General features: G+C 41.9%; 1 protein-coding gene across 5 annotated transcripts in view; it reads left to right on the forward strand.

Annotated features, from left to right (window-relative positions):
• The window catches only part of NFATC3 (nuclear factor of activated T cells 3), a 154,132-nt gene that overhangs the window by 78,942 nt on the left and 53,470 nt on the right, over window positions 1-21,720 (forward strand). For all 5 annotated transcript variants that reach the window (XM_025370212.1, XM_025370213.1, XM_025370210.1 and 2 more), the window contains 3 exons: window positions 5,342-5,541; window positions 11,883-12,055; window positions 20,057-20,197. In XM_025370212.1, the coding sequence (XP_025225997.1) occupies window positions 5,342-5,541; window positions 11,883-12,055; window positions 20,057-20,197 (514 nt within the window). The remainder of the gene's footprint in view (window positions 1-5,341; window positions 5,542-11,882; window positions 12,056-20,056; window positions 20,198-21,720) is intronic.

Below are 21,720 nucleotides of genomic sequence, written 5' to 3' on the forward strand. Positions count from 1 at the left end.
GAGTTCAAGACCAGCATGACCAACATGGTGAAACCCCGTCTCTATTAAAAATACAAAAATTTAGCTGGGCATGGTGGCGCACACCTGTACTCGCAGCTACTTGGGAGGCTGAGTCAGGAGAATTGCTTGAACCCAGGAGGGGTTGCAGTGAGCCTGGGTGGCACCATTGCACTCCAGGCTGGGTGACAGTGAGACTCCATCCCCTCCCCCCCCCCCAAAAAAAGGTTAGATAGCAAAGCATTGTATTTATTGTGCCATAGCATTATAGCTGGGCTAAAAGCATGTACATCTTATGTAACCTCATATTTCCATATAGATGTCTCGATGTCTCACTGTTACCTTGACTACAGTGTGACCAGCATTGACATCATTTTTTTCCAAAATCAGTGACTTCTTCACATTAGTATTTTTTTAAGAGACAACGTCTCACACTCTGTCACCCAACCTGGAGTTTAGTGGCATAATCATAGCTCACTGTAACCTTGAACTCCTGGGATCAGGCAACCCTCCCACCTTAGCTTTCCAAAGTAGCTAGGACTACAGGAGCACACCACCATGCTCAGCTAGTGTGTGTGTGTGTGTGTGTGTGTGTGTGTGTGTAGATGGGGGTCTCATTGTGTTGCTGGTCTTGAACTCCTGGCCTCAGGCAGTTCCTCCTGCCTCAGCCTCCCAAAGTGTTGAGATTACTGGTGTGAGCCATGATGGCCAGGCCTATACTTTGTTTGCTAGTGATACCATCATTCTCCTGGGTACTGAAGCTCAGAACTTCTGACTTATTTGATCCCTCTTTTATTCTATGTATAGTTAGATACGAAAATCTCTTTAGGGCCTTCTAGGAAAGATTTATTGCATTCATCCCTTTCCATTTCTATTTTCTATTTATGATCCTGCCTCCACCCTAGTTTAAACTTTCAGCACACATGATTTTAGTGCTTCAGCTCTCTCAACTTGTTTCCATGATTTCATCCTTTCTCTTTCATAGAGCCTTAATTGATTTTTATCATATGCTTACCTGAAGCTCCTGAAAGGGCAGGAATTTATTCTTAATATAGGATGTAGGCAAGCACAAGATAAGGAGACAGATACGATATTTTAAATATTGTAGTCTCCTCTGAGGGAACTGACCTTTATGTATTTGAATCAAGTCAAGTAGCATGAAGATCAGAGGGAATGATATTTCAGAGGGATAAAATATTTAGTGTGAAAGGCCTGACAGTAGGAATGAGCTTGAGTGGTTCATGCAATAAGGCCAGTAAGGCTAGAGCAGACTGTGGAAGGGAGGGAGTAGGCAAAGGTAAGGCCAACAATTTAGCCAGGGCCCTAATCACCTTATGCTGTGTAAACCATCATAGGGAATTTGAATATAGTTCTAAATGTGAAGGGAAGCCATTAGAAAGTTCTGAGCAGGGGAGTCAAAGTTATCCAATTCATGTTAACAAGTTTATTCTGACTCTTGGATAGAGAATGGGCTATAGGGCAACAAGAGGGAAGACAGAGCAGTTATAAGGCTATTGCAATAGTCCAGCTTTAATTGCTTCTTTATAAATGTACAGCACTGAAAAATATCCTGGGTAAAATTATATTACCCAATAATAGGCAAAAGTCTTAATGTCGTCTTCTGGGTACAGGGAGGATAACCAATAAATTATGAAGTTGCCTGGCTACAAATTCCACTGTAAAGCCAAGACTGGGCAAGTGGAGGGGAATAAAACTCACCTGTAAGACTCCACCAAATACAAGAAGGCTACCATCCCAAGGAGGAGGAGGCATGGCAGGAGAACTGAGACCCCCTCTCTTCATAGTTTTACCTGCTGAAGGCAGAAACCCTTAGGCACTTAGGCTCTCATTTACAAAAACTGGAGTATTATCAGGAGAGCTGAAAGAAATCTCTCCAAGCCAATCTCAAAAGACCCAAGATCTAGTAACAAAGCTGAAGAGATACCTTGAGGCTCAGAAACAAAGAGCAAGACTGAAGAGCCTAGAGAAATCCTCATAGATTAAAAAATCAGCAGCCAGGTGGTAAATCAGAGGAAGATCTTCCAACAGTTTCAAGGATCGGAGACTTGGTTGTGAAGCATAGGTAGATCTCTGGTTGTGAAGCATAGGTAGATCTCTGGAATCTTGCCAGCTCTCAGATTCCGTGCCAGGCAAAAGAGAGAGACATTCCACCCACCAGACCTTTGAAGCCAGTGCTATACTGAATCAGACTATTCCTTCAGTTAAAGTCCAGACACAGTTTAAGAACTGTGACCTTACAAAAGAAATAGCATGCCCCTTTCTGGAGGTAAATATTTTCTGCTTGAGTCTCTAGACTTTTTTATACTAAAGGTCCATTAAAACAATAAACAACCACACACACACACACACACACACACATACACACACGAAAATGTGGCCCTCATTAAAGAGAGAAAACAATGGTAGCAGACTGAGAGAAGGCTTAGATTAGATATTGGAAAGAGACTTTGGAATTACTATAATAGAACTCCTAAATTACCTTGAGGAAAAGGTGGGCTCTGTATACATGAAGAGATGGAAGAATTTCAGTAGGGCAGGGACAGTTTTTTTTTTTTTTTTAGTCAAATGGATTGGCTGGGCGTGGTGGGGAGGCTGAGGCAGGTGGATTGCCTGAGGTCAGGAGTTTGAGACCAGCCTGGCCAACATGGTGAAACTGGGTCTCTACTAAAAATATAAGAATTAGCTGGGTGTGGTGGCAGGCACCTGTAATCCCAGCTTCTTGGGAGGCTGAGGCAGGATAATTGCTTGAACCCGGGAGGTGGAGGTTGCAGTGAGCCAAGATCGTGTCACTGCACTCCAGCCTGTGGGACAAGAGCGAGACTTCGTCTCAAAAACAACAACAAACAGATGGATAATGATGGGGACAAAGATACAAGAGAAGAAAACTGCAAACCAATATCCTTCATGAATATACATGCAACAGTCTTCAACAAAAGGCTCAGCAACCAAATCCAGCAGCACACTACAAAAGATTATACACCATGATCAAGTGGGATCTGTCCCAGGAAAGCAAGAGTGGTTCAACATAAGAAAATTAATCTATGTAATATACCACATAGTAGAATGAAGGGAAAAACCATGTGGTCATCTCAGTTGATAGAGAAAAAAACCTTTGACAAAATTCAGCAGCCTTTCATGATTTAAAAAAAAGCAAAACAGCCAGACGCAGTGGCTCATGAGTGCCTGTAATCCCGAGCACTTTGGGAGGCCAAGGCGGGTGGATCACCTGAGGTCAGGAGTTCAAGATTGGCCTGGCCAACATGGTGAAACTCCGTCTCTACTAAAAATACAAAAATTAGCTGGGCATGGTGGCAGGCTCCTGTAATCCCAGCTACTCAGGAGGCTGAGGCAGAAAAATTGCTTGAACCCAGGAGGTGGAGGTTGCAGTGAGCCGAGATCGCACCACTGTACTCCAGCCTGGGTGACACAGCGAGACTCCGTCTCAAAAAAAAAAAAAAAAAAAAAAGGCAAAAACAAAACAGCAAACTGGGAATAGAGGGGAATCTTGAAAAACCCACAGCTAACATCATACTTAATGGTTAAAGACTGAAAGGTTTCCCTCTAACGTCAGGGACAAGACAAGGATGCTTGCTTTCACTACTGCGATTCAGCTTTATGCTGTAAGTCCTAGCCAGAGCAATTAGGCAATAAAAAGGAAAAAAAAAAGACATAGAAAACAAAGGCACAGACACATTCTCTCTCTCTCTCTCTCTGTCTCTATCTGCCTCTGTCTCTCTCTCTCTCTCCCCCTTTTCTCTCCCCCTCTCTCCCCCCTCCCCCGTCTCTCTCCTTCTCTCCCTCTCTGTCTGTCTGTCTGTCTCTCCCCTGAAGATTGTTGAAATTGTTTGCTTAAGTAGGCATTTAACTTGGTTGGAGTCAGCCTGGAAAACTTGTCTCCCTGAGGTTGGTGGCAGCTCAAAATCTCATTTCAGTTTTAGCCTTAGCTAGGCTGCTTGGGGTCTGTCCTGTTTGATCATGTTTCAGAAGTCAGCCAAAGAAAGGTTTGGGCAGAGTTTCTATGTGTAGCTTGGAGCTCCCTGCCTCTGACTCCTTTCTGGGGTTTCCTTATCACTTTCCAGAGGCTTTGGGCTGTAGGTTTGGTGTTTTCTGTTTTGTTTTGTTTTGTTTTGTTTTGTGTGTGTGTGTCTTTTTTTTTTGAGACGGAGTCTTGCTCTGTCACCCAGGCTATAGTGCAGTGGTTCAATCTCGGCTCACTGCAACCTCCACCTTCCGGGTTCGCAATTCTCCTGCCTCAGCCTCCCGAGTAGCTGGGACTACAGGTGCATGCCACCATGCCTGGCTAATTTTTTGTATTTTTAGTAGAGACAGGGTTTCACTGTGTTAGGATGGTCTTGATCTCCTGACCTCGTGATCCACCCACCTCGGCCTCCCAAAGTGCTGAGATTACAGGTGTGAGCCACCGCGCCCGGCCACAGGCTATAGGTTTTTTATGGGAGTTTTAGCCGGTCTGTAAGGCATGGACTATGACTTTTTCTCAGGTTAAAAGCCATAAAAACAGGAAACATGCCCTTTGTAATAACACATATGTTATAACGTGTATATTTCAACTCGCCTCCAGTATCTGCTTGTTTTTGGTTGCTCTCCATCAGGTCATTCTTTATGTTTTTTCCAGTTTATAGTTGTTATCTGCAGGAAGATGGGTCAAGTCGGTGCTACTCAGCCATTCATGTCTCCCTAAGTGCTATTTGTATACATCTTCAAGTTCTATTTCTTTTAATTGCCTGCTTTCTTGTGATGACTGTTTTTGCCTCCAGCAGCTCTCCCATGTCAGTCTAACATAGTTAACCTTAGCAGTAGTGAAGGATACCAAGGAAAGTCAGTTATCCCAGGCCTGTTAAGTCAGTTGAAGTTGTAAGTTTATAATATAAACAATAGGGGTTTTCAGACTCTTTCTACTAAAACGAAGTGCCTCTGATTTAACAGTCTGTTAGAGGACCTTCCCATATACCCAAATCTTTAGGTCCAGTCTGAATGGTTAATGTTGCCCAGAGTGCAGAATCAGTATTTCTTTTGTGTTTTCTACAGCAGAGTCAGAAAGCTTTGTACAATTTTGGTCTATCTAGATATTTATCTTAAAAAAAAAAAACAAAACCCACATCCCTTTATGTAACATATACAATGTTTTATTTCTTAAACAAATTTGGAAATTTGGAGGGCTGCTCACTGGTTACTTTTGGTTGTATTTTTTTGAAATAATACAATAGTATATGATAGAGATATAATAGACTTACTATTGTTGGCTTATTGTAAAATGCAAATGGATAATGAATTGTGCTTTTCTATGTTTCTTCTTCCTGATTAGCTCCTGGGCTATAACGAAAAGCCGATAAATCTACAAATGTTTATTGGGACAGCAGATGATCGATATTTACGACCTCATGCATTTTACCAGGTGCATCGAATCACTGGGAAGACAGTCGCTACTGCAAGCCAAGAGATAATAATTGCCAGTACAAAAGTTCTGGAAATTCCACTTCTTCCTGAAAACAATATGTCAGCCAGGTATTTTGAAATATACCTAAAATGTGCAGTTCTTTTTTTCTCTATACTTTCAGAAAAAAAGTAAATATATTTTTGAATATAAATATAAAATATTGTTCTAATGGTATTACGTAAATAATGTACATTTAGTACATTTTCTGAGAGTGGTAGCATATTTCCAGAGGGAAAATTCAATTCAGTAAGTGTTTCTATACTATATACTACCAGGCAAGCCATTATCCTAGGTAAGAGAGATATAAATACTGTATCTGGATTTTCATCAAATGGCTCACAGTCTATCTAATAGGGTAGACAATAAATAAACAATTATGATACAATTACGATTTTTTTATTTCTTTAAGGAAAACTTTTGACTTTACCTCCAGGCATCCCACTTGACCCGTTTCCAAATAAGATAAGGTGGCCAACTTCTGAAAGAGAATGCAATAGAGTTTTGTACCGAAGGATCAGTTAGGATTATATATAGTTGCCTCTAATAGAAACCTGATATGCAGTGGCTTGAACAGTTAGAGGTTTAGTGTTTTATCACATAAAAGAAATATACAGGTAGACATTTTAGGGCTAGCACAGTAGCTGCGTAAGTCATTAGGGCCCCAAGCAAGTTTTTTCTTCTCTGACATCTTTAGCATGTGGTTTCCATCCTAAAGATTGTCTTACGATCTAAAATGGCTGCTGGAACTCTAGCCATGACATCCTTATTACCAGAAGGGATAATAAAGAGAAAGGTGTGGAGGAAAGGTAAAAGGGAACTTCCATTGGAGTTGAATCCTCTTTTAAGAGCGTTTCCCTAAAACCTACTTAACAACTCTACATCTCATTGATCATGCTTATATGTAAGGAACACATGGTTATGTTTACCAGAACACATTGTCACCTCAAATAATTTAGGGAGGCCAAGCACCATGGCTCATGCCTGTAATCCCAGTACTTCAGGAGGCCGAGGCAGGCGAATCACCTGAGCTCAGGAGTTTGAGACTAGCCTGAGCAACATGGCGAAACCCTGTCTCTACTAAAATTACAAAAATTAACCGGGTGCAGTGGTGCCTGTCTGTAGTCCTAGCTGCTTGGGAGTCTGAGGTGGGAGAATCGCTTGCCCGGGAGGCAGAGGTTGCCATTAGCCGAGATAGTGCCACTACACTGCAGCCTAGGCAAGAGTGAGATCCTGTCTTTAAAAACAAAAAACAAACAAAACAATGTAGGGGCCTGTTACTAAGGAAGAAGTAAAGGAAGGATATTGAGTAGGCACCTATCAATGGGTAGTAGGCACAACCAGGCATGGGAAACTTAGATTTTTATTACAGGAATTGTTTTCAAACTACACTACAGACTTTTTTTTTTTTTTTTTTTTGAGACGGAGTCTCGTTCTGTTGCCCATGCTGGAGTGCAGTGGCATTATCTTGGCTCACTGCAAGCTCCGCCTCCTGGGTTGATGCCATTCTCCTGCCCCAGCCTCCTGAGCAGCTGAGACTACAGGCGCCCACCACCACGCCTGGCTAATTTTTTTGTATTTTTAGTAGAGATGGGGTTTCACCGTGTTAGCCAGGATGGTCTCGATCTCCTGACCTCGTGATCCGCCCATCTCGGCCTCCCAAAGTGCTGAGATTACAGACGTGAGCCACCGCACCTGGCCCACAGACCTTTCTTAAGGTGGGAATAACATCCATCCCAGGCTACTGCAAGAACGGTACTCAAGAACCCAACCCAGCAAATCATTGCAAAGGGGCTGTGACGGAGTTTTTTCATGGCAAAGGCAGACAGCTAAGCTGATAATCTCTACTCTTAATTTTTTTTTTTTTTTTGAGACGGAGTCTCGCTCTGTCGCCCAGGCTGGAGTGCAGTGGCCGGATCTCAGCTCACTGCAAGCTCTGCCTCCCGGGTTTACGCCATTCTCCTGCCTCAGCCTCCCGAGTAGCTGGGACTACAGGCGCCCGCCACCTCGCCCGGCTAGTTTTTTTTTTGTAGTTTTAGTAGAGACGGGGTTTCACTGTGTTCGCCAGGATGGTCTCGATCTCCTGACCTCGTGATCCACCCGTCTCGGCCTCCCAAAGTGCTGGGATTACAGGCTTGAGCCACCGCGCCCGGCCTTTTTTTTTTTTTTTTAAAGACAGTCTCAGTCTGTTGCGCAGGCTGGAGTACAGTGGCACCATCTCGGCTCACTACAACCTCTGCCTCCCAGGCTCAGGTGATTCTTGTGCTTCAGCCACCCAAGTAGCTGAGATTACACACTGTGCGCCACAACTCCTGGCTAATTTTTGTATTTTTAGTAGAGACAGGGTTTTGCCATGTTGACCAGGCTGGTCTCGAACTCCTGGCCTCAAACAGTCCACCTGCTTTAGCCTCCCAAAGTGCTGGGAATGCAGATGTGAGCCACTGCACCGGCCTTAAACATTTGTGTTCTATAATGTAGAAAGAACTTTGGAATCTCAGCCTGTATTTATTCAGATACTCGAGCAAAACTTTTTCTTGAGAAAAATATTGACACCAGGCATCCTATTGGACACATTTTCAAATAAGGTAAGGTGCCCAACCTCTGAATGAGAATGCAGGTAGCCTTCTTCCCTTTTGTTCTGGCATCTTGCTTTTTTATATAGCATCAGAAGCATGTGATATATGATTAGTCAGTTGTAGAGGGACATTTAAAAATCACCTTTGAACTATCTTTTTCCAAAAACTCAAGAAATTGATCCCTAGACGATAGTTTGCAGGCCATGTTTGCATTCATTCCTCTGGATATTCAAAGCACGATATTTGAATCAAGTTAAATAGAAAAATTACAAGTTTATTCTGTTTCTTGACTTGAGGGACAGTATGAGAAATAGCCATAAACATACTTCATAATCTGAAAAACCACTATTAAAGACAGTTTCTCTTAGGTTGGTCACTATTGCATGCATATGTGCATGCACACACACACACAGTCCTTTCAACTTAAAGGAAAAATGTTAGTGTTTCCTGATGGCGTGGTAGATTTTGCTTTACCATACAACAAGCGGCCTATAACAACTTTATCACATTTACTTTTAGCCTTGGCTTCCAGGAACTTCATAGTCAAGCTCATTTACAGTAATTATAGTAATTTCTTCAACTCTAGACTTGGATTTACTTCCTATTGTGTTTTAAAATTTTTTCTATTTATTTTTTCTTGGCTTTATTTGTATCTATATTGTAAAATGCCTCATATCCTTTCTGAAAATAGTATATAAACCAATAAATAGAAAAGAGTACATTAATTTCTATGAAAAATTATCAAGAAATTGGGAAAGGCTCATATCCCAAATAATGTGAAAGAATTGGAGCAGTAGGATCTAAATTTACCTGTCTCCTCCATCATCTTCCATTTACTAGCGTGTGGAACAAGGGTAATAGTCATAATTTATGTCCCTTCCTCAGCCAGATCTGGCATATACTGTCTGTGTGTATTAGACCAGAAAGGACCAGGCTGCAGAAATACCACTTGACTAGTAACATACAGCTAGTCCTCCCCCTGCAACCCCACCACACACATACCTGAAACTTCTTGACCATTCTGTCTGCTCTGTACTGGTAGATTGTGGAACAGGAGTTCTGTAGGACCCAAGCATTATGTATATTGAAGAGAGGATTAAATAAGGGGCAACTAGGATGTTACCAAACCTAAGAAACCTTTTTTAGGTACTATAGGTAACAGGGTAGCTAATGATGAATGAGCCTATTTACTCAGTAGCTAATTGTTAGGATAGACTAGTATCCTAGTAGCTTGTTGAATGTAACTATATTATTCAGTACAGTGGTTAAATATAATAACAGTTTGAGATAATGGTGGGTTTAAAATTCCCAGGTGACAGATAAGACCATGGTTCAAAATAATTTATGCATAAGTGAGCCTTAAGTATGTATTAAGTGTCTTTACTGTTCTCTTAAGGCAATAAGGTGTGGAAAAATTGGTAGATATTCCCTTGGTTTTCCTACTAAGCCACAGGCTTGGTTATTTCAAGCCTAATCTCTTTTTAAGACCATTACACTAACCCATAAGCCTACCGTACAAGATGCTTTAAATATAGGATGCCAGTATTTATTGCCTTAGCTATTTGCAGCTCCTCTGTTTTTTAACATTGGATTAATATCAATGTAGCAGTGCTACACCTTGATTTAAAATGGCTTGATGGCTCACGCCTGTAATCCCAGCACTTTGGGAGGCTGAGGTGGGCGGATCACAAGGTCAGAAGATCGAGACCATCCTGGACAACATGGTGAAACCCGTCTCTACTGAAAATACAAAAAAATTAGCTGGGCATGGTGGTGCGTGGCTGTAATCCCAGCTACTTGGGAGGCTGAGGCAGGAGAATCCCTTGAACCTGGGAGGCGGAGGTTGCAGTGAGCCGAGATGGCACCACTGCACTCCAGCCTGGCAACAGAGCAAGACTCCGTCTCAAAACATAAATACATACTTTAAATAAATAAATAAATGTAGTTTTAAAGATAATTTAATACTTATTTTCATTGCTACATAAGAGTTTTTTTCTTGTTTTGTTTTGCTTGCTTTTTTGTTTTTTGTATTTAAGAGTTTTCAGATGTACTTTCTAGTACTGTTATTTCGCATCTATTAGAAACTTAGCTTACTGCTAGAATGCCTTTGCTCAATACTTAATAACACAGATGATCTCTGCTATTTCCCTTGAAGACCCATGTTGACATGTTAGCATGAATAATCACTAATTTGATGTAACTTGATCAATACTGCTTTGAGCTACAGTGCAGTTGTTCAATATCAGTTATATAATTTGTTATCTATAAATGGCAAATGCTTTTTTAGTTTTCAAAATTGTTGCATTTAAAAAAATGTCTTCTGTGTCTTTCTGAAGATGAAAAATTTGGAGTGGTTTAATTCCTTTTGGGATTCTTCTTCTGCTTTACTGGTTGTCTTTTTTTTTTTTTTTTTTTTGTGGAGATGGAGTCTTGCTCTGTCGCCCAGGCTGGAGAGCAATGGCATGATCTCGGCTCACTGCACCTCTGCCTCCTGGGCTCAAGCAATTTTCCTGCCTCAGCCTCCCAAGTAGCTGGGACTACAGGCACACGCCACCATGCCTGGCTAATTTTTGTATTTTAGTAGAGACAGGGTTTCACCATGTTGGTCAGGCTGGTCTTGAACTTATGACCTGAAGTAATCTGCCCACCTCAGCCTCCCAAAGTTCTGGGATTACAGGTATGAGCCAGTGCACCTGGCCGGTTCTTGTCTTGGTATCCTAGTTCTGTAATATATTGTCCTTCAAAGTGACTTCTGCAACCTCTGTGCATTGGGGTTGGAACTGTTGATAGATCCAATAAGAGGACAGATAACAAGGAATGCCTTGTTAGCAAGGTTAACTAGTATATTTGATCATAATTAGTTATCCGTTTGCTTTATTCTTCCAATATGTGAGTAACAAAGGTATTTGTAGCTTCTGTTGTTTCCTGCCACAATAGTGTGTTAAACAGTCATACTTAATAATAAAGTTAGCAGATGATGAAATGTTATACCTTAAATGCAGAACCTTCATCTTATATGTGCATTCCTTAAAAATTCAAGAATTTTAGCCTGATGGATTGTTTTTATTAATAAATACATCACTATAAAAGTCTAAATATGCTGTTAATGAATTATTTGTTGTTCTGACCTAGTTACATGTATAGAATTAAAGAGTCTTTACTTTATTTCAACTGTTTAGTTCTAACACTCCGAAAATTTAATGGCTTATAGTAATCACTCTGTTATTTTGCATGATTCGTTGGGTTGACTGAGCTCAGCTGGTCCATTCACATGGTGTCAGCTGGGGTCACTTAAGTACCTGGATTCAGTGGGAACTCAGCTGGGGTTGAACATCCAAAATGGCTAGGGTGGCTGGAGTGGTTAGGGATTGTCTGGGCCTTTCTCTGCACCATGCTAGTTGGACTTCTTACTCAGGACTCCAAGATAGCAAAAGTGGAAGTTACCAGCGTTCTTCAGTGCTAGGCTCATAACTTGCATACTGTCACTTGGCCACACTCCATTTGTCAAAGCAAGTCATAGGCCAATTCTCAAGGAGAGCAGGCATAGATACTGTACGTCTTAATGGCAGGAGGATAGGCAGGCAAGTACAGGAATGAAGAGAAATTACTAACCTTTGCAGACAATCTACTATACTTAGTTTTGCACTTTTATCATACAAAAATATTTTTAATGCCTAAACTTCAGTTTAGCAGAGAATAGCAATCACACATATCTTTCTGTTTTGACCTAATTTTGGGTAGTTTTTTTCTGACAAATTAACAATTTCTGTGTAGTTGAGTTGTTTATAACCACAATTATCAATAAACAAATTAAATTTTTATATTTTTCTCTTTAGTATTGATTGTGCAGGTATTTTGAAACTCCGCAATTCAGATATAGAACTTCGAAAAGGAGAAACTGATATTGGCAGAAAGAATACTAGAGTACGACTTGTGTTTCGTGTACACATCCCACAGCCCAATGGAAAAGTCCTTTCTCTGCAGATAGCCTCTATACCCGTTGAGTGCTGTAAGTGAGCTTTTGATGATGTTTTAAGATCTTATTTATAATAGCTTATTTTCTGTTTTACTTATAATGTAATGTATGTGTCTGAAGTGTAGGCTGAGGCATACAGTCTGGGTTGCTGGTTTGATTTTCTCATGTGGAAATGAGCTAACATGTTTGGGTGGAAAAGTACTGATCTTGGAATTAGAAAATGGTTTCTCATGATAGTTTGACTATGTAGCTCTGTAAACTATAGACAAACTCTATTGGCCACAGTTTTCTTATCTGTAAATGAGAATGGGGGCTTGATGCCATCTAAGGACCAAATCATGAAGCTATGATTCAGGTGCTTTAAGTATCACTTGATCATCTTCATTTCATTAAAATGTCAGCCTTCATGCTAGGAGGTGCTTAACCTCTGTAAGCTGACACTTTAGCTGTATAAGACTTAACAGAGCTTTTGTTCAAATTATTTACAACATCCAATTGAGATAGTGAATGTTTTTTCCTGACATATACAAAAGCCAGATATAAGAAAAGACCCTGGAACTTGACGTGTACTCAATCCTGGGGAACTGTGGACCTTGGGCAGGTTAGCTGGTATGACTTGAAATATTGAGACTAGTACTTAGATCTTTAGGACATAATTTAGATGATTCTGATTCCATGTTTTATTTGCATAGGAGGAAACAGGCACAAGTATCTCTAGTACCCATTCAAGGTTATTTGCTTTTTGGTGATAGAGCTGTCCTGCCTAGAAAACAGGTTTTCTTATACTCTTTTGGTTATATAATAATGCTTTATTTCTGTTAACCATATGTATTTTTTTTTTTTTTTTTTTGAGACGGAGTTTTGCTCTTGTCACCCTGATTGGAGTGCAGTGGTGTGATCTTGGCTCACTGCAACCTCCACCTCCTAGGTTTAAGCAATTCTCCTGCCTCAGCCTCCCAAGTAGCTGGGATTACAAGCACCCACCACCACATCTGGCTAAGTTTTTGTATTTTTAGTAGAGACAGAGTTTCGTCATGTTGGCCAGGCTGGTCTGGAAATCCTGACCTCAGGTGATCCACCTGCCTCGGCCTCCCAATGTGCAGGGATTACAGGCGTGAGCCACCGCGCTTGGCCAAACACATGTATTCTTTTTTTGGGGTGAGGGGGTTGGGTGTTTTTCGAGATGGAGTCTCACTCTCTTGCCTAGCCTGGAATGTGGTGGTGCAATCTCAGCTCACTGCATCCTTCACCTCCAGGGTTCAAGCGTTTCTCCCGCCTCAGCCTCCTGAGTAGCTGAGACTACAGGGGCATGCCACCATACCCGGCATTTTTGTGTTTTTAGTAGAGATGGGGTTTCACCATGTTGGCCAGGCTGGTCTTGAGCTTATGACCTGAAGTAATCTGCCCACCTCAGCCTCCCAAAGTTCTGGGATTACAGGTATGAGCCACTGCACCCAGCTTGTATTCTTTTATTATTATTATTATTATTATTATTTTTTTAGACAGAGCCTCACTCTTTCAACCAGGCTTGAGTGCAATGGCACGATCCCAGCTCACTGCAACTTCTACCTCCCGTGTTCAAGCGATTCTCCTGCCTCAGTCTCCTGAGTGTTGAGATTACAGGCGTGTGCCACCACGCTCAGCTAATTTTTGTATTTTTAGTAGAGATGGGGTTTCACCATATTGGCCAGGCTGGTCTTGAACTCCTGACTTCGTGATTTGCCCACCTTGCCCTCCCAAAGTGCTGAGATTACAGGCGTGAGCCACCGGACCTAGCCCTGTATTCTTAATTTGGGGCCACATCTGCTATAAAATCTTTCATGCCTTCTTTTGCTGTTTGCTGAATTGGAGTGATACTTTATCATTTGCCAGTTGACGGTGGGAATCACTGAGTAAATCTGGGGTGAATTAGCTGTAGAACTAATTTTTGTATTTTTAAAATTAAAAAAAAAGTATTCTTTGTATAGATAGGGTCTCACTGCGTTTCTCAAACTGGTCTTGAAATCCTGAGCACAAGTCATCCTCCCATCTCAGCCTCCCAAATTTCTGGGATTATAGGCATGAGCTACCACTTTCAGCCTATATTAACTTTTTAATGGCTAATATAGGTATATGCCATAAAATTCAAAAATATAGAGTACAAGATAAATTTCCAAGTCAACCAGTTCTCTTTCTTAGAAACAGCTACCATTGCCAGCTTCTTAATTATCCTGCCAGAGTGTTCTATGCCCATGTAAGCATAGATCACTCTATTTTTAAAGCAAAGTTATTCATTCATTTATTTGAGACAGGGTCTCACTCTTTTGCCCAGGCTGGAGTGCAATGGCATGATCTCGGTTCACTGCAGCCTTTGCCTCCCAGGCTCAAGCAGTCCTCCCACCTCAGCCTCCCAAGTAGCTGGGACTACAGGCACAAGCCACCACAACTGACTTAAGTTTTGCACTTTTCCCCATGTTGCCCAGGTTGATCTTGAACTCCTGGACTTAAGTAATCTGCCCACCTTGGCCTTTCAAAGTGCTGGGATTACAGGTATGAGCCACCATGCCGGGCTGGCAAAGTAATATAAATTAAGTTCATAGAGTAGTTTGAGTGTTTAAGATGAAGTTACGCTAAAACGATTCTTTTCTTTTTTTTTCTTTTTTTAAAAATAAAATTGGCCAGTCGCTGTGGCTCATGACTGTAGTCCCAGTACTTTGGGAGGCCAAGGTGGGTGGATCACCTGAGGTCAGGAGTTCGAGACCAGCCTGGCTAACATGGTGAAACCCCATCTCTACTAAAAATACAAAAATTAGCTGGGCGTGGTGGCACATGCCTGTAATCCCAGCTACTCCAGAGGCTGAGAGAGGAGAATCACTTGAACCCGGGAGGCGGAGGTTGCAGTGAGCCGAGATCACGCCATTGCACTACAGACTGGGCAACAAGAGGGAAACTCCATCTCAAAAAACAAGAAAGGAAATGGATGGAGGGGGGAGAAAAGTGGGATGTAGAGAAATTCTAGGAGCACCACTCACTCCAGCCTGGGCGACAGAGTGAGACTCCATCTCAAAAATAAATAATAAAAAATAAAAATAAAATTAGCATGTGATTATTGAGAATATAGAAAATGCAAAATGGGGCTGGGCATGGTGTGACGCCTGTAATCCCAGCACTTTGGGAGGCCAAGTTGGGCAGATCACGAGGTCAAGAGATCAAGACCATCCTGGCCAACACGGTGAAACCCCATCTCTACTAAAAATGCAAAAATTAAATGGGCGTGGTGACATGTGCCTGTAGTCCCAGCTACTTGGGAGGCTGAGGCAGAGGAATCGCTTGAATCTGGGAGGCAGAGGTTGCTATGAGCTGAGATCATGCCATTGTACTCCACCCTGGCAACAGAATGAGATTCCGTCTCAAAAAAAAAAAAAAGAGAAAACTCAAAATGGTACAAAGAATAGTATAATATCAAATAATTTTGTAATATTACTATTTATATATAGTCAATATTAACCTTTTCTGGCTCTTTTTTTTTTTTTTTTGAGATGGAGTCTCCCTGTGTGATCCAGGTTGGAGTGCAGTGGCGCAATCTCAGCTGACTGCCACCTCTGCCTCCCAGGTTTAAGTAATTCTTGTGCCTCAGCCTCCCAAGTAGCTGGGATTACCGGCCACCACACACAGCTGATTTTTGTATTTTTAGTAGAGATGGGGTTTTACCATGTTGGTCACGCTGGTCTTGAACTCCTGACTTCAAGTAATCTGCCCACCTCAGCCTTCCAAAAGGTTGGGATTACAGGCGTAATCCCACTAGGCCCAGCCTGGATTTTCTTTTATTGTATTTGTATGTCTTTTTAGAAATACACATACACACACAATGTTTTTTAATTGGCCTTATCTGATACAGTTTTATATCTTGTTTTGCAGTTTTCACTTATACTATCATAGACATTTTCTTCTGTTATTAAATATTAAGTATTATTTAAATGTTATTAAATAATAAATACTCTTCAAAAATATCTTCACCACACGAGTAGTTTTTTGGCGTGTTTATGCCATCTGTTGAACAGATTTTTATTTTCTTTTGAGATGGAGATTTGCTCTGTCACCCAGGCTAGAGTACCGTGGCACAATCTCAGCTCACTGCAGCCTCCGCCTCGTGGATTCAAACAATTCACCCTGCCTCAACCTTCCGAGTAGCTGTGATTGCAGGTGCCTGCCACTACGCCTGGCTAATTTTTGTATTTTTCAGTAGAGATGGGGTTTCACCATGTTGGCCAGGTTGGTCTTGAACTCCTGACCTCAGATGATCTGCCGGCCTTGGCCTCCTAAAGTGCTGGGATTACAGGTGTGAGCCAACACACCCAGCCTGAACACACTTTTGCTGTTACTTAGAATGTACCTGTAATCACTGTTTGTTTTCAGGCCCCTTCTCCATGACCTATTTAGAACAGTAGAAACATGAGTATTTTCTTTTTTTTTTTTTTTTTTGAGACAGAGTCTCGCTCTGTCGCCCAGGCTGGAGTGCAGTGGCCGGATCTCGGCTCACTGCAAGCTCCGCCTCCCGGATTTACGCCATTCTCCTGCCTCCCTCCTGAGTAGCTGGGACTACAGGCGCCCGCCACCTCGCCCGGCTAGTTTTTTGTATTTTTTAGTAGAGACGGGGTTTCACTGTGTTAGCCAGGATGGTCTCGATCTCCTGACCTCGTGATCCACCTGTCTCGGCCTCCCAAAGTGCTGGGATTACAGGCTTGAGCCACCGCGCCTGGCCGAAACATGAGTATTTTCTGAGATCTAGGTCGGTGCTTGGTACATCCCAAGTAATAGTTAATCCTAAATCCCATACCTATCTTTTTTTTCTTTTCTTTTTTTTTTTCTAGAGACAGAGTCTCACTCTGTTGCCCAGGCTGGAGTGCAATGGCATGATCTTGGCTTGCTACAATCTCTGCCTTCCAGGTTCAAGAGATTCTCCTGCCTCAGCCTCCCAAATAGCTGGGATTACAGGCATGCACCACCGCGCCCGACTAATTGTTTTATTTTTAAGTAAAGATGGGGTTTCACCATATTGGCCAGACTGGTCTCAAACTCCTGACCTCAGGTGATCCACTTGCCTCTGCCTTCCAAAGTGCTGGGATTACAGGCATGAGCCACTGCGCCTGGCTGCATACACATCTTTTTCTTTTCTTTTCTTTTCTTTTTTTTTTTTTGAGATGGAGTCTCACTCTTTCGCCCAGGGGTGGAGTGCAGTGGTGTGATCTCTTGGCTCACTGCAACCTCCGCCTCCGGGGTTCAAGTGATTCTTCTGCTTCAGCCTCCAGAGTAGCTGGGATTACAGGCACGCACCACCACGCCCGGCTAATTTTTGTATTTTTAGTAGAGACGGGTTTTCACCGTGTTGGTCAGACTGGTCACGAACTCCTGACCTGGTGATCTGCCCGCCTCAGCCTCCCAAAGTGCTGGGATTACAGGCGTGAGCCACCACGCCAGGTCTGCATAGGCATCTTCTATGAAATAATTGATTACAATACTCTCTTTGAATGGGGTGGGGTCCTAATTTATGTACTTTTGTGACTAGGTATTAAGTAGTTGAGAGCTGTTGTGACCTGGGAATGGATGATTTCCTAACGGCATTGATTTTTAAATGTCCTTAAAATACTCTGCTAGCCAAACAAAACACAGCTGATCTTCAAACCCACCAGTTTTCCCACCCACATACTAGGAATAAAAGTGGACCTGTTTTCCAAATGTGAAGAGATATAATCAACACTTTTAAATTTTGTTTTAATTCAGAGAGAAACCTAGGTATCTAGGTAGTTGGCAAGGAGAAACCATTAGAGGCCAGGTGTGCCAACTCACACCTGTAATCCCAACTCTTTGGGAGGCATAGGCAGGAGTACTGCTTATGTCCAGAAGGACAGCTTGAGCCCAGGAGTTGAGCCAGCCTGAGTAACATAATAAGACCCTGTCTCTACAAAAAAAATTTTTTTTTAGTTGTGTATGGTAATGCATTCCTGTAGTCCCAGCTCCTAGGGAGGGTGAAATCTGAGGATCACTTGAGCACAAAAGATTGAGGTGGCAGAGCTGTGATCATGCCACTGCACTTCATCCTGGGTGACAGCGGATGACCCTTTCTGAAATCTAACAAACAAAAACAACCGTTAGAGAACCTACACAATGAAAATAAGTATAATCTACAATTTGAAACTCAAGCAATTAAAAGAAAGAAATGGGCCGGGCGCGGTGGCTCAAGCCTGTAATCCCAGCACTTTGGGAGGCTGAGACGGCGGATCACGAGGTCAGGAGATCGAGACCATCCTGGCTAACACGGTGAAACCCTGTCTCTACTAAAAAATACAAAAAAACTAGCAGGGCGAGGTGGCAGGTGCCTGTAGTCCCAGCTACTCGGGAGGCTGAGGCAGGAGAATGGCGTAAACCCGGGAGGCGGAGCTTGCAGTGAACTGCGATCTGGCCACTGCACTCCAGCCTGGGCGACAGAGCGAGACTCTGTCTCAAAAAAAAAAAAAGAAAGAAAGAAATGCCAGAAATAGGATCTCCAGAAAATGTAGCAACTTGGAACCAGTCATTATCAGAGAAAGGTGGCACCATAAATGCTGTTTATAAAAGTTGATAATGTAAATAGCTGGACACAGTGGCTCACACCTGTAATCCCAGCACTTTGGGAGGCCAACATGGGAGGATCAGTTGAGCCCAGGAATTCGAGAACAGCTTGGGCAACAAAGTGAGACCCTGTCTCTACAAAAATAAAAATTTAAAAATCGGCTAGGCATGATGGCACATGCTTGTAGTCCTGGCTACTTGGGAGGCTGAGGTGAGAGGATTACTTGAGCCCAGGAGTTTGATGCCTCGGTAAACTGTGATCATGCTACACTGGGCAATAAATAACCTGGGCAGCAGAGCAAGACTCTGTCTCTAAAAAAATAAAAATACAGGCTGGGCGCAGTGGCTCACGCCTATAATCCCAGCACTTTGGGAGGCTGAGGTGGGCAGATCACCTGAGGCCAGGAGTTTGAGACCAGCCTGACCAACATGGTGAAACCCCGTCTCTACTAAAAATACAAAAATTAGCTGGGCATGGTGGCACGTGCCTGTTATGCCAGCTACTCAGGAGACTGAGGCAGGAGATTCGCTTGAACTCCGGAGGCGGAGGTTGCCATGAGCTGAGATTGCGCCACTGCACTCCAGCCTGGGCGAGAGAGCGAGACTCTGTCTCAAAAAATAAATAAATAAAATTTAAAAAATGAATTTAAAAAGAAAGGCTTACTTGGTGTTTGTCCGCTAGTAGTTCCCTAGAACTTGTCTTCTCTTCATTGCATGCAATATAATTTTACATCTTTGAACTTAACATACTTTTTATAATTAGATTTATAGATTTTAATGGATAGTTGTTGCATGGAAGAAACATATTAAACATTTAAGCAAAAAAGAGAAAAGCAGATGAGGTAAATGTGTTGGAGTCAGTATGAAGTTGAAGATATTAATGAAGTTTTATTAGTTTCTTTATAGTTGTAGTCTAAGAAAATAATTGGCTGGGTGTGGTGGCTCAGGCCTATAATGCCAGCACTTTGGGAGGCCAAGGCAGGAGGACTATTTGAAACCAGGAGTTTGAGACCAGGCTGGGCAACAAAGTGAGACCATGTTGCTGTTTAAAAAAAAAAAAAATTGGCTGGGCACAGTGGCGTGCATCTGTAATCCTAGCTACTTGGGAGGCTGAGATGGGAGCATCACTTGAGCCCAGGAATTGGAGGCTGCAGGGAGCTATGATCACGTCACTGTGCTCCAGTTTGGGCAACAGAGTGAGACCCTGTCTTAAATAAATAAATGTACTTAGAAATCACATTAATGTATCTATTTTGTTTTATAAACAACTTAGTTCTTTTAGTGTGTTGTGTTACCATTGTCTTGAATTTTAAAAGTCTGAATGAATTAATCCCAAAATTTGCTTCTCTTTATTTTCTTTTTGTAGCTTGAGTTTGTCATTTGTGTATGAAAGATTTTTAACTAATATTTTGTTTTTTCTCAACTCTTTAAAAAAATTCAAAACAGCCCAGCGGTCTGCTCAAGAACTTCCTCATATTGAGAAGTACAGTATCAACAGTTGTTCTGTAAATGGAGGTCATGAAATGATTGTGACTGGATCTAATTTTCTTCCAGAATCCAAAATCATTTTTCTTGAAAAAGGACAAGGTAAGTAATATATGAGTTGATTGACTTCAAACTAAGGGGCAAAGGGTAAAATAAATTATTTAGATGTTTCAGTAACAAAAATTACAAAGTAGTTTTCATAAAGCTATGGGTGTCATTTTGCACTAGAGTCTATTTTAAACCAAATATTTATTAAATTTTCATATAAATGTTAAATTATCTTTAAGGAGCTGGGCATAGTGGCACATGCCTATAGTTCCAGCTACTCAGGCTGAGGCAGGAGGATCACTTGAGCCCAGAAGTTCTAGGTTACAGTGAGCTCTGATTGTGCCACTTCACTCCTCAGCCTGGGCAACAAAGTGAAACCTTGTTTCTAAATAATAATATAATAATAGTAATTTAAGATGTCTGAAAAGTAGAATTCCCCCAGCAACTCTACTCCTAGGTATATACTTGAAAGGGTTAGAAATACATGTCCATACATGAACTTGCAGACAAGTATTTATAGCAACTTTATTTATAATTGCCAAAAAAAATGTAAACAACCTAAATGCTCACCAACTGATAAATGGGTAAACAAAATGTGACATATCCACACAGTGGAATATTATTTAGTCATAAAAATTAATGAAGTACTCATACATGCTACAGCATGGATAAACCCTGAAAATAGGCTCAGAGAAGGAAGCTAGCACAAAAGGACACATAGTATATGACCCCATTTATATCAAATGTCCAGTATAGGCAATCCAGAAACCAAAAGTAGATTACTGGTTACCAGTGGTTGGAGGAAGTTGTTAGTGGTGAGTGACTGCTGATGGGAACTGGGTTTCCTTTTGGAGTGATGGAAATGTTCTGGAATTAGTGGTGATGATTGTACTGCTCTGTGAATATCCCCCAACCCTCTGAGTTGTATACTTTAAAAGGATAGATTTTGTAGTGTTTGAATTATACCTCAATTATTTTTAAAGTAGAAGAATTCAATATTTATCAGGGTGTTTGATTTTTTCTTTTTTTTTTGGAGAGGGAGTCTTGCTCTGTTTCCCAGGCTTGCAGTGCAGTGGCACGATCTCGGCTCACCGCAAGCTCCGCCTCCTGGGTTCACGCCATTCTCCTGCTTCAGCCTCCCAAGTAGCTGGGACTACAGGTGCCCACCACTACGCCCGGCCAATTTTTTGTATTTTTAGTAGAGACGGGGTTTCACCGTGTTAGCCAGGCTGGTCTCAATGTCCTGACCTCGTGATCCGCCCATCTTGGCCTCCCAAAGTGCTGGGATTACAGGCGTGAGCCACCGTGCCCGGCCTTGATTTTATTCTTTCTTGTGCATATTTAAAACACTTTTACGTCAGTTATTTCCTCTCAGTTTTAAAACATTTAGAGCTTATGAAAGACTTTTTTTTTTTTGAGACAGTGACTTGTTCTGTCACCTAGGCTGGAATGCAATGGCACAATCTTGGCTGACTGCAACCTCCGCCTCCTAGGTTAAAGCGATTCTCCTGCCTCAGCCTCCCGAGTAGCTGGGATTACAGGCATGTGCCACCACACCTGGCTAATTTTTGTATTTT

The sequence above is a fragment of the Theropithecus gelada genome, chromosome 20, assembly GCF_003255815.1.
Source record: "Theropithecus gelada isolate Dixy chromosome 20, Tgel_1.0, whole genome shotgun sequence".
In the NCBI taxonomy this organism is placed as follows: domain Eukaryota; kingdom Metazoa; phylum Chordata; class Mammalia; order Primates; family Cercopithecidae; genus Theropithecus; species Theropithecus gelada.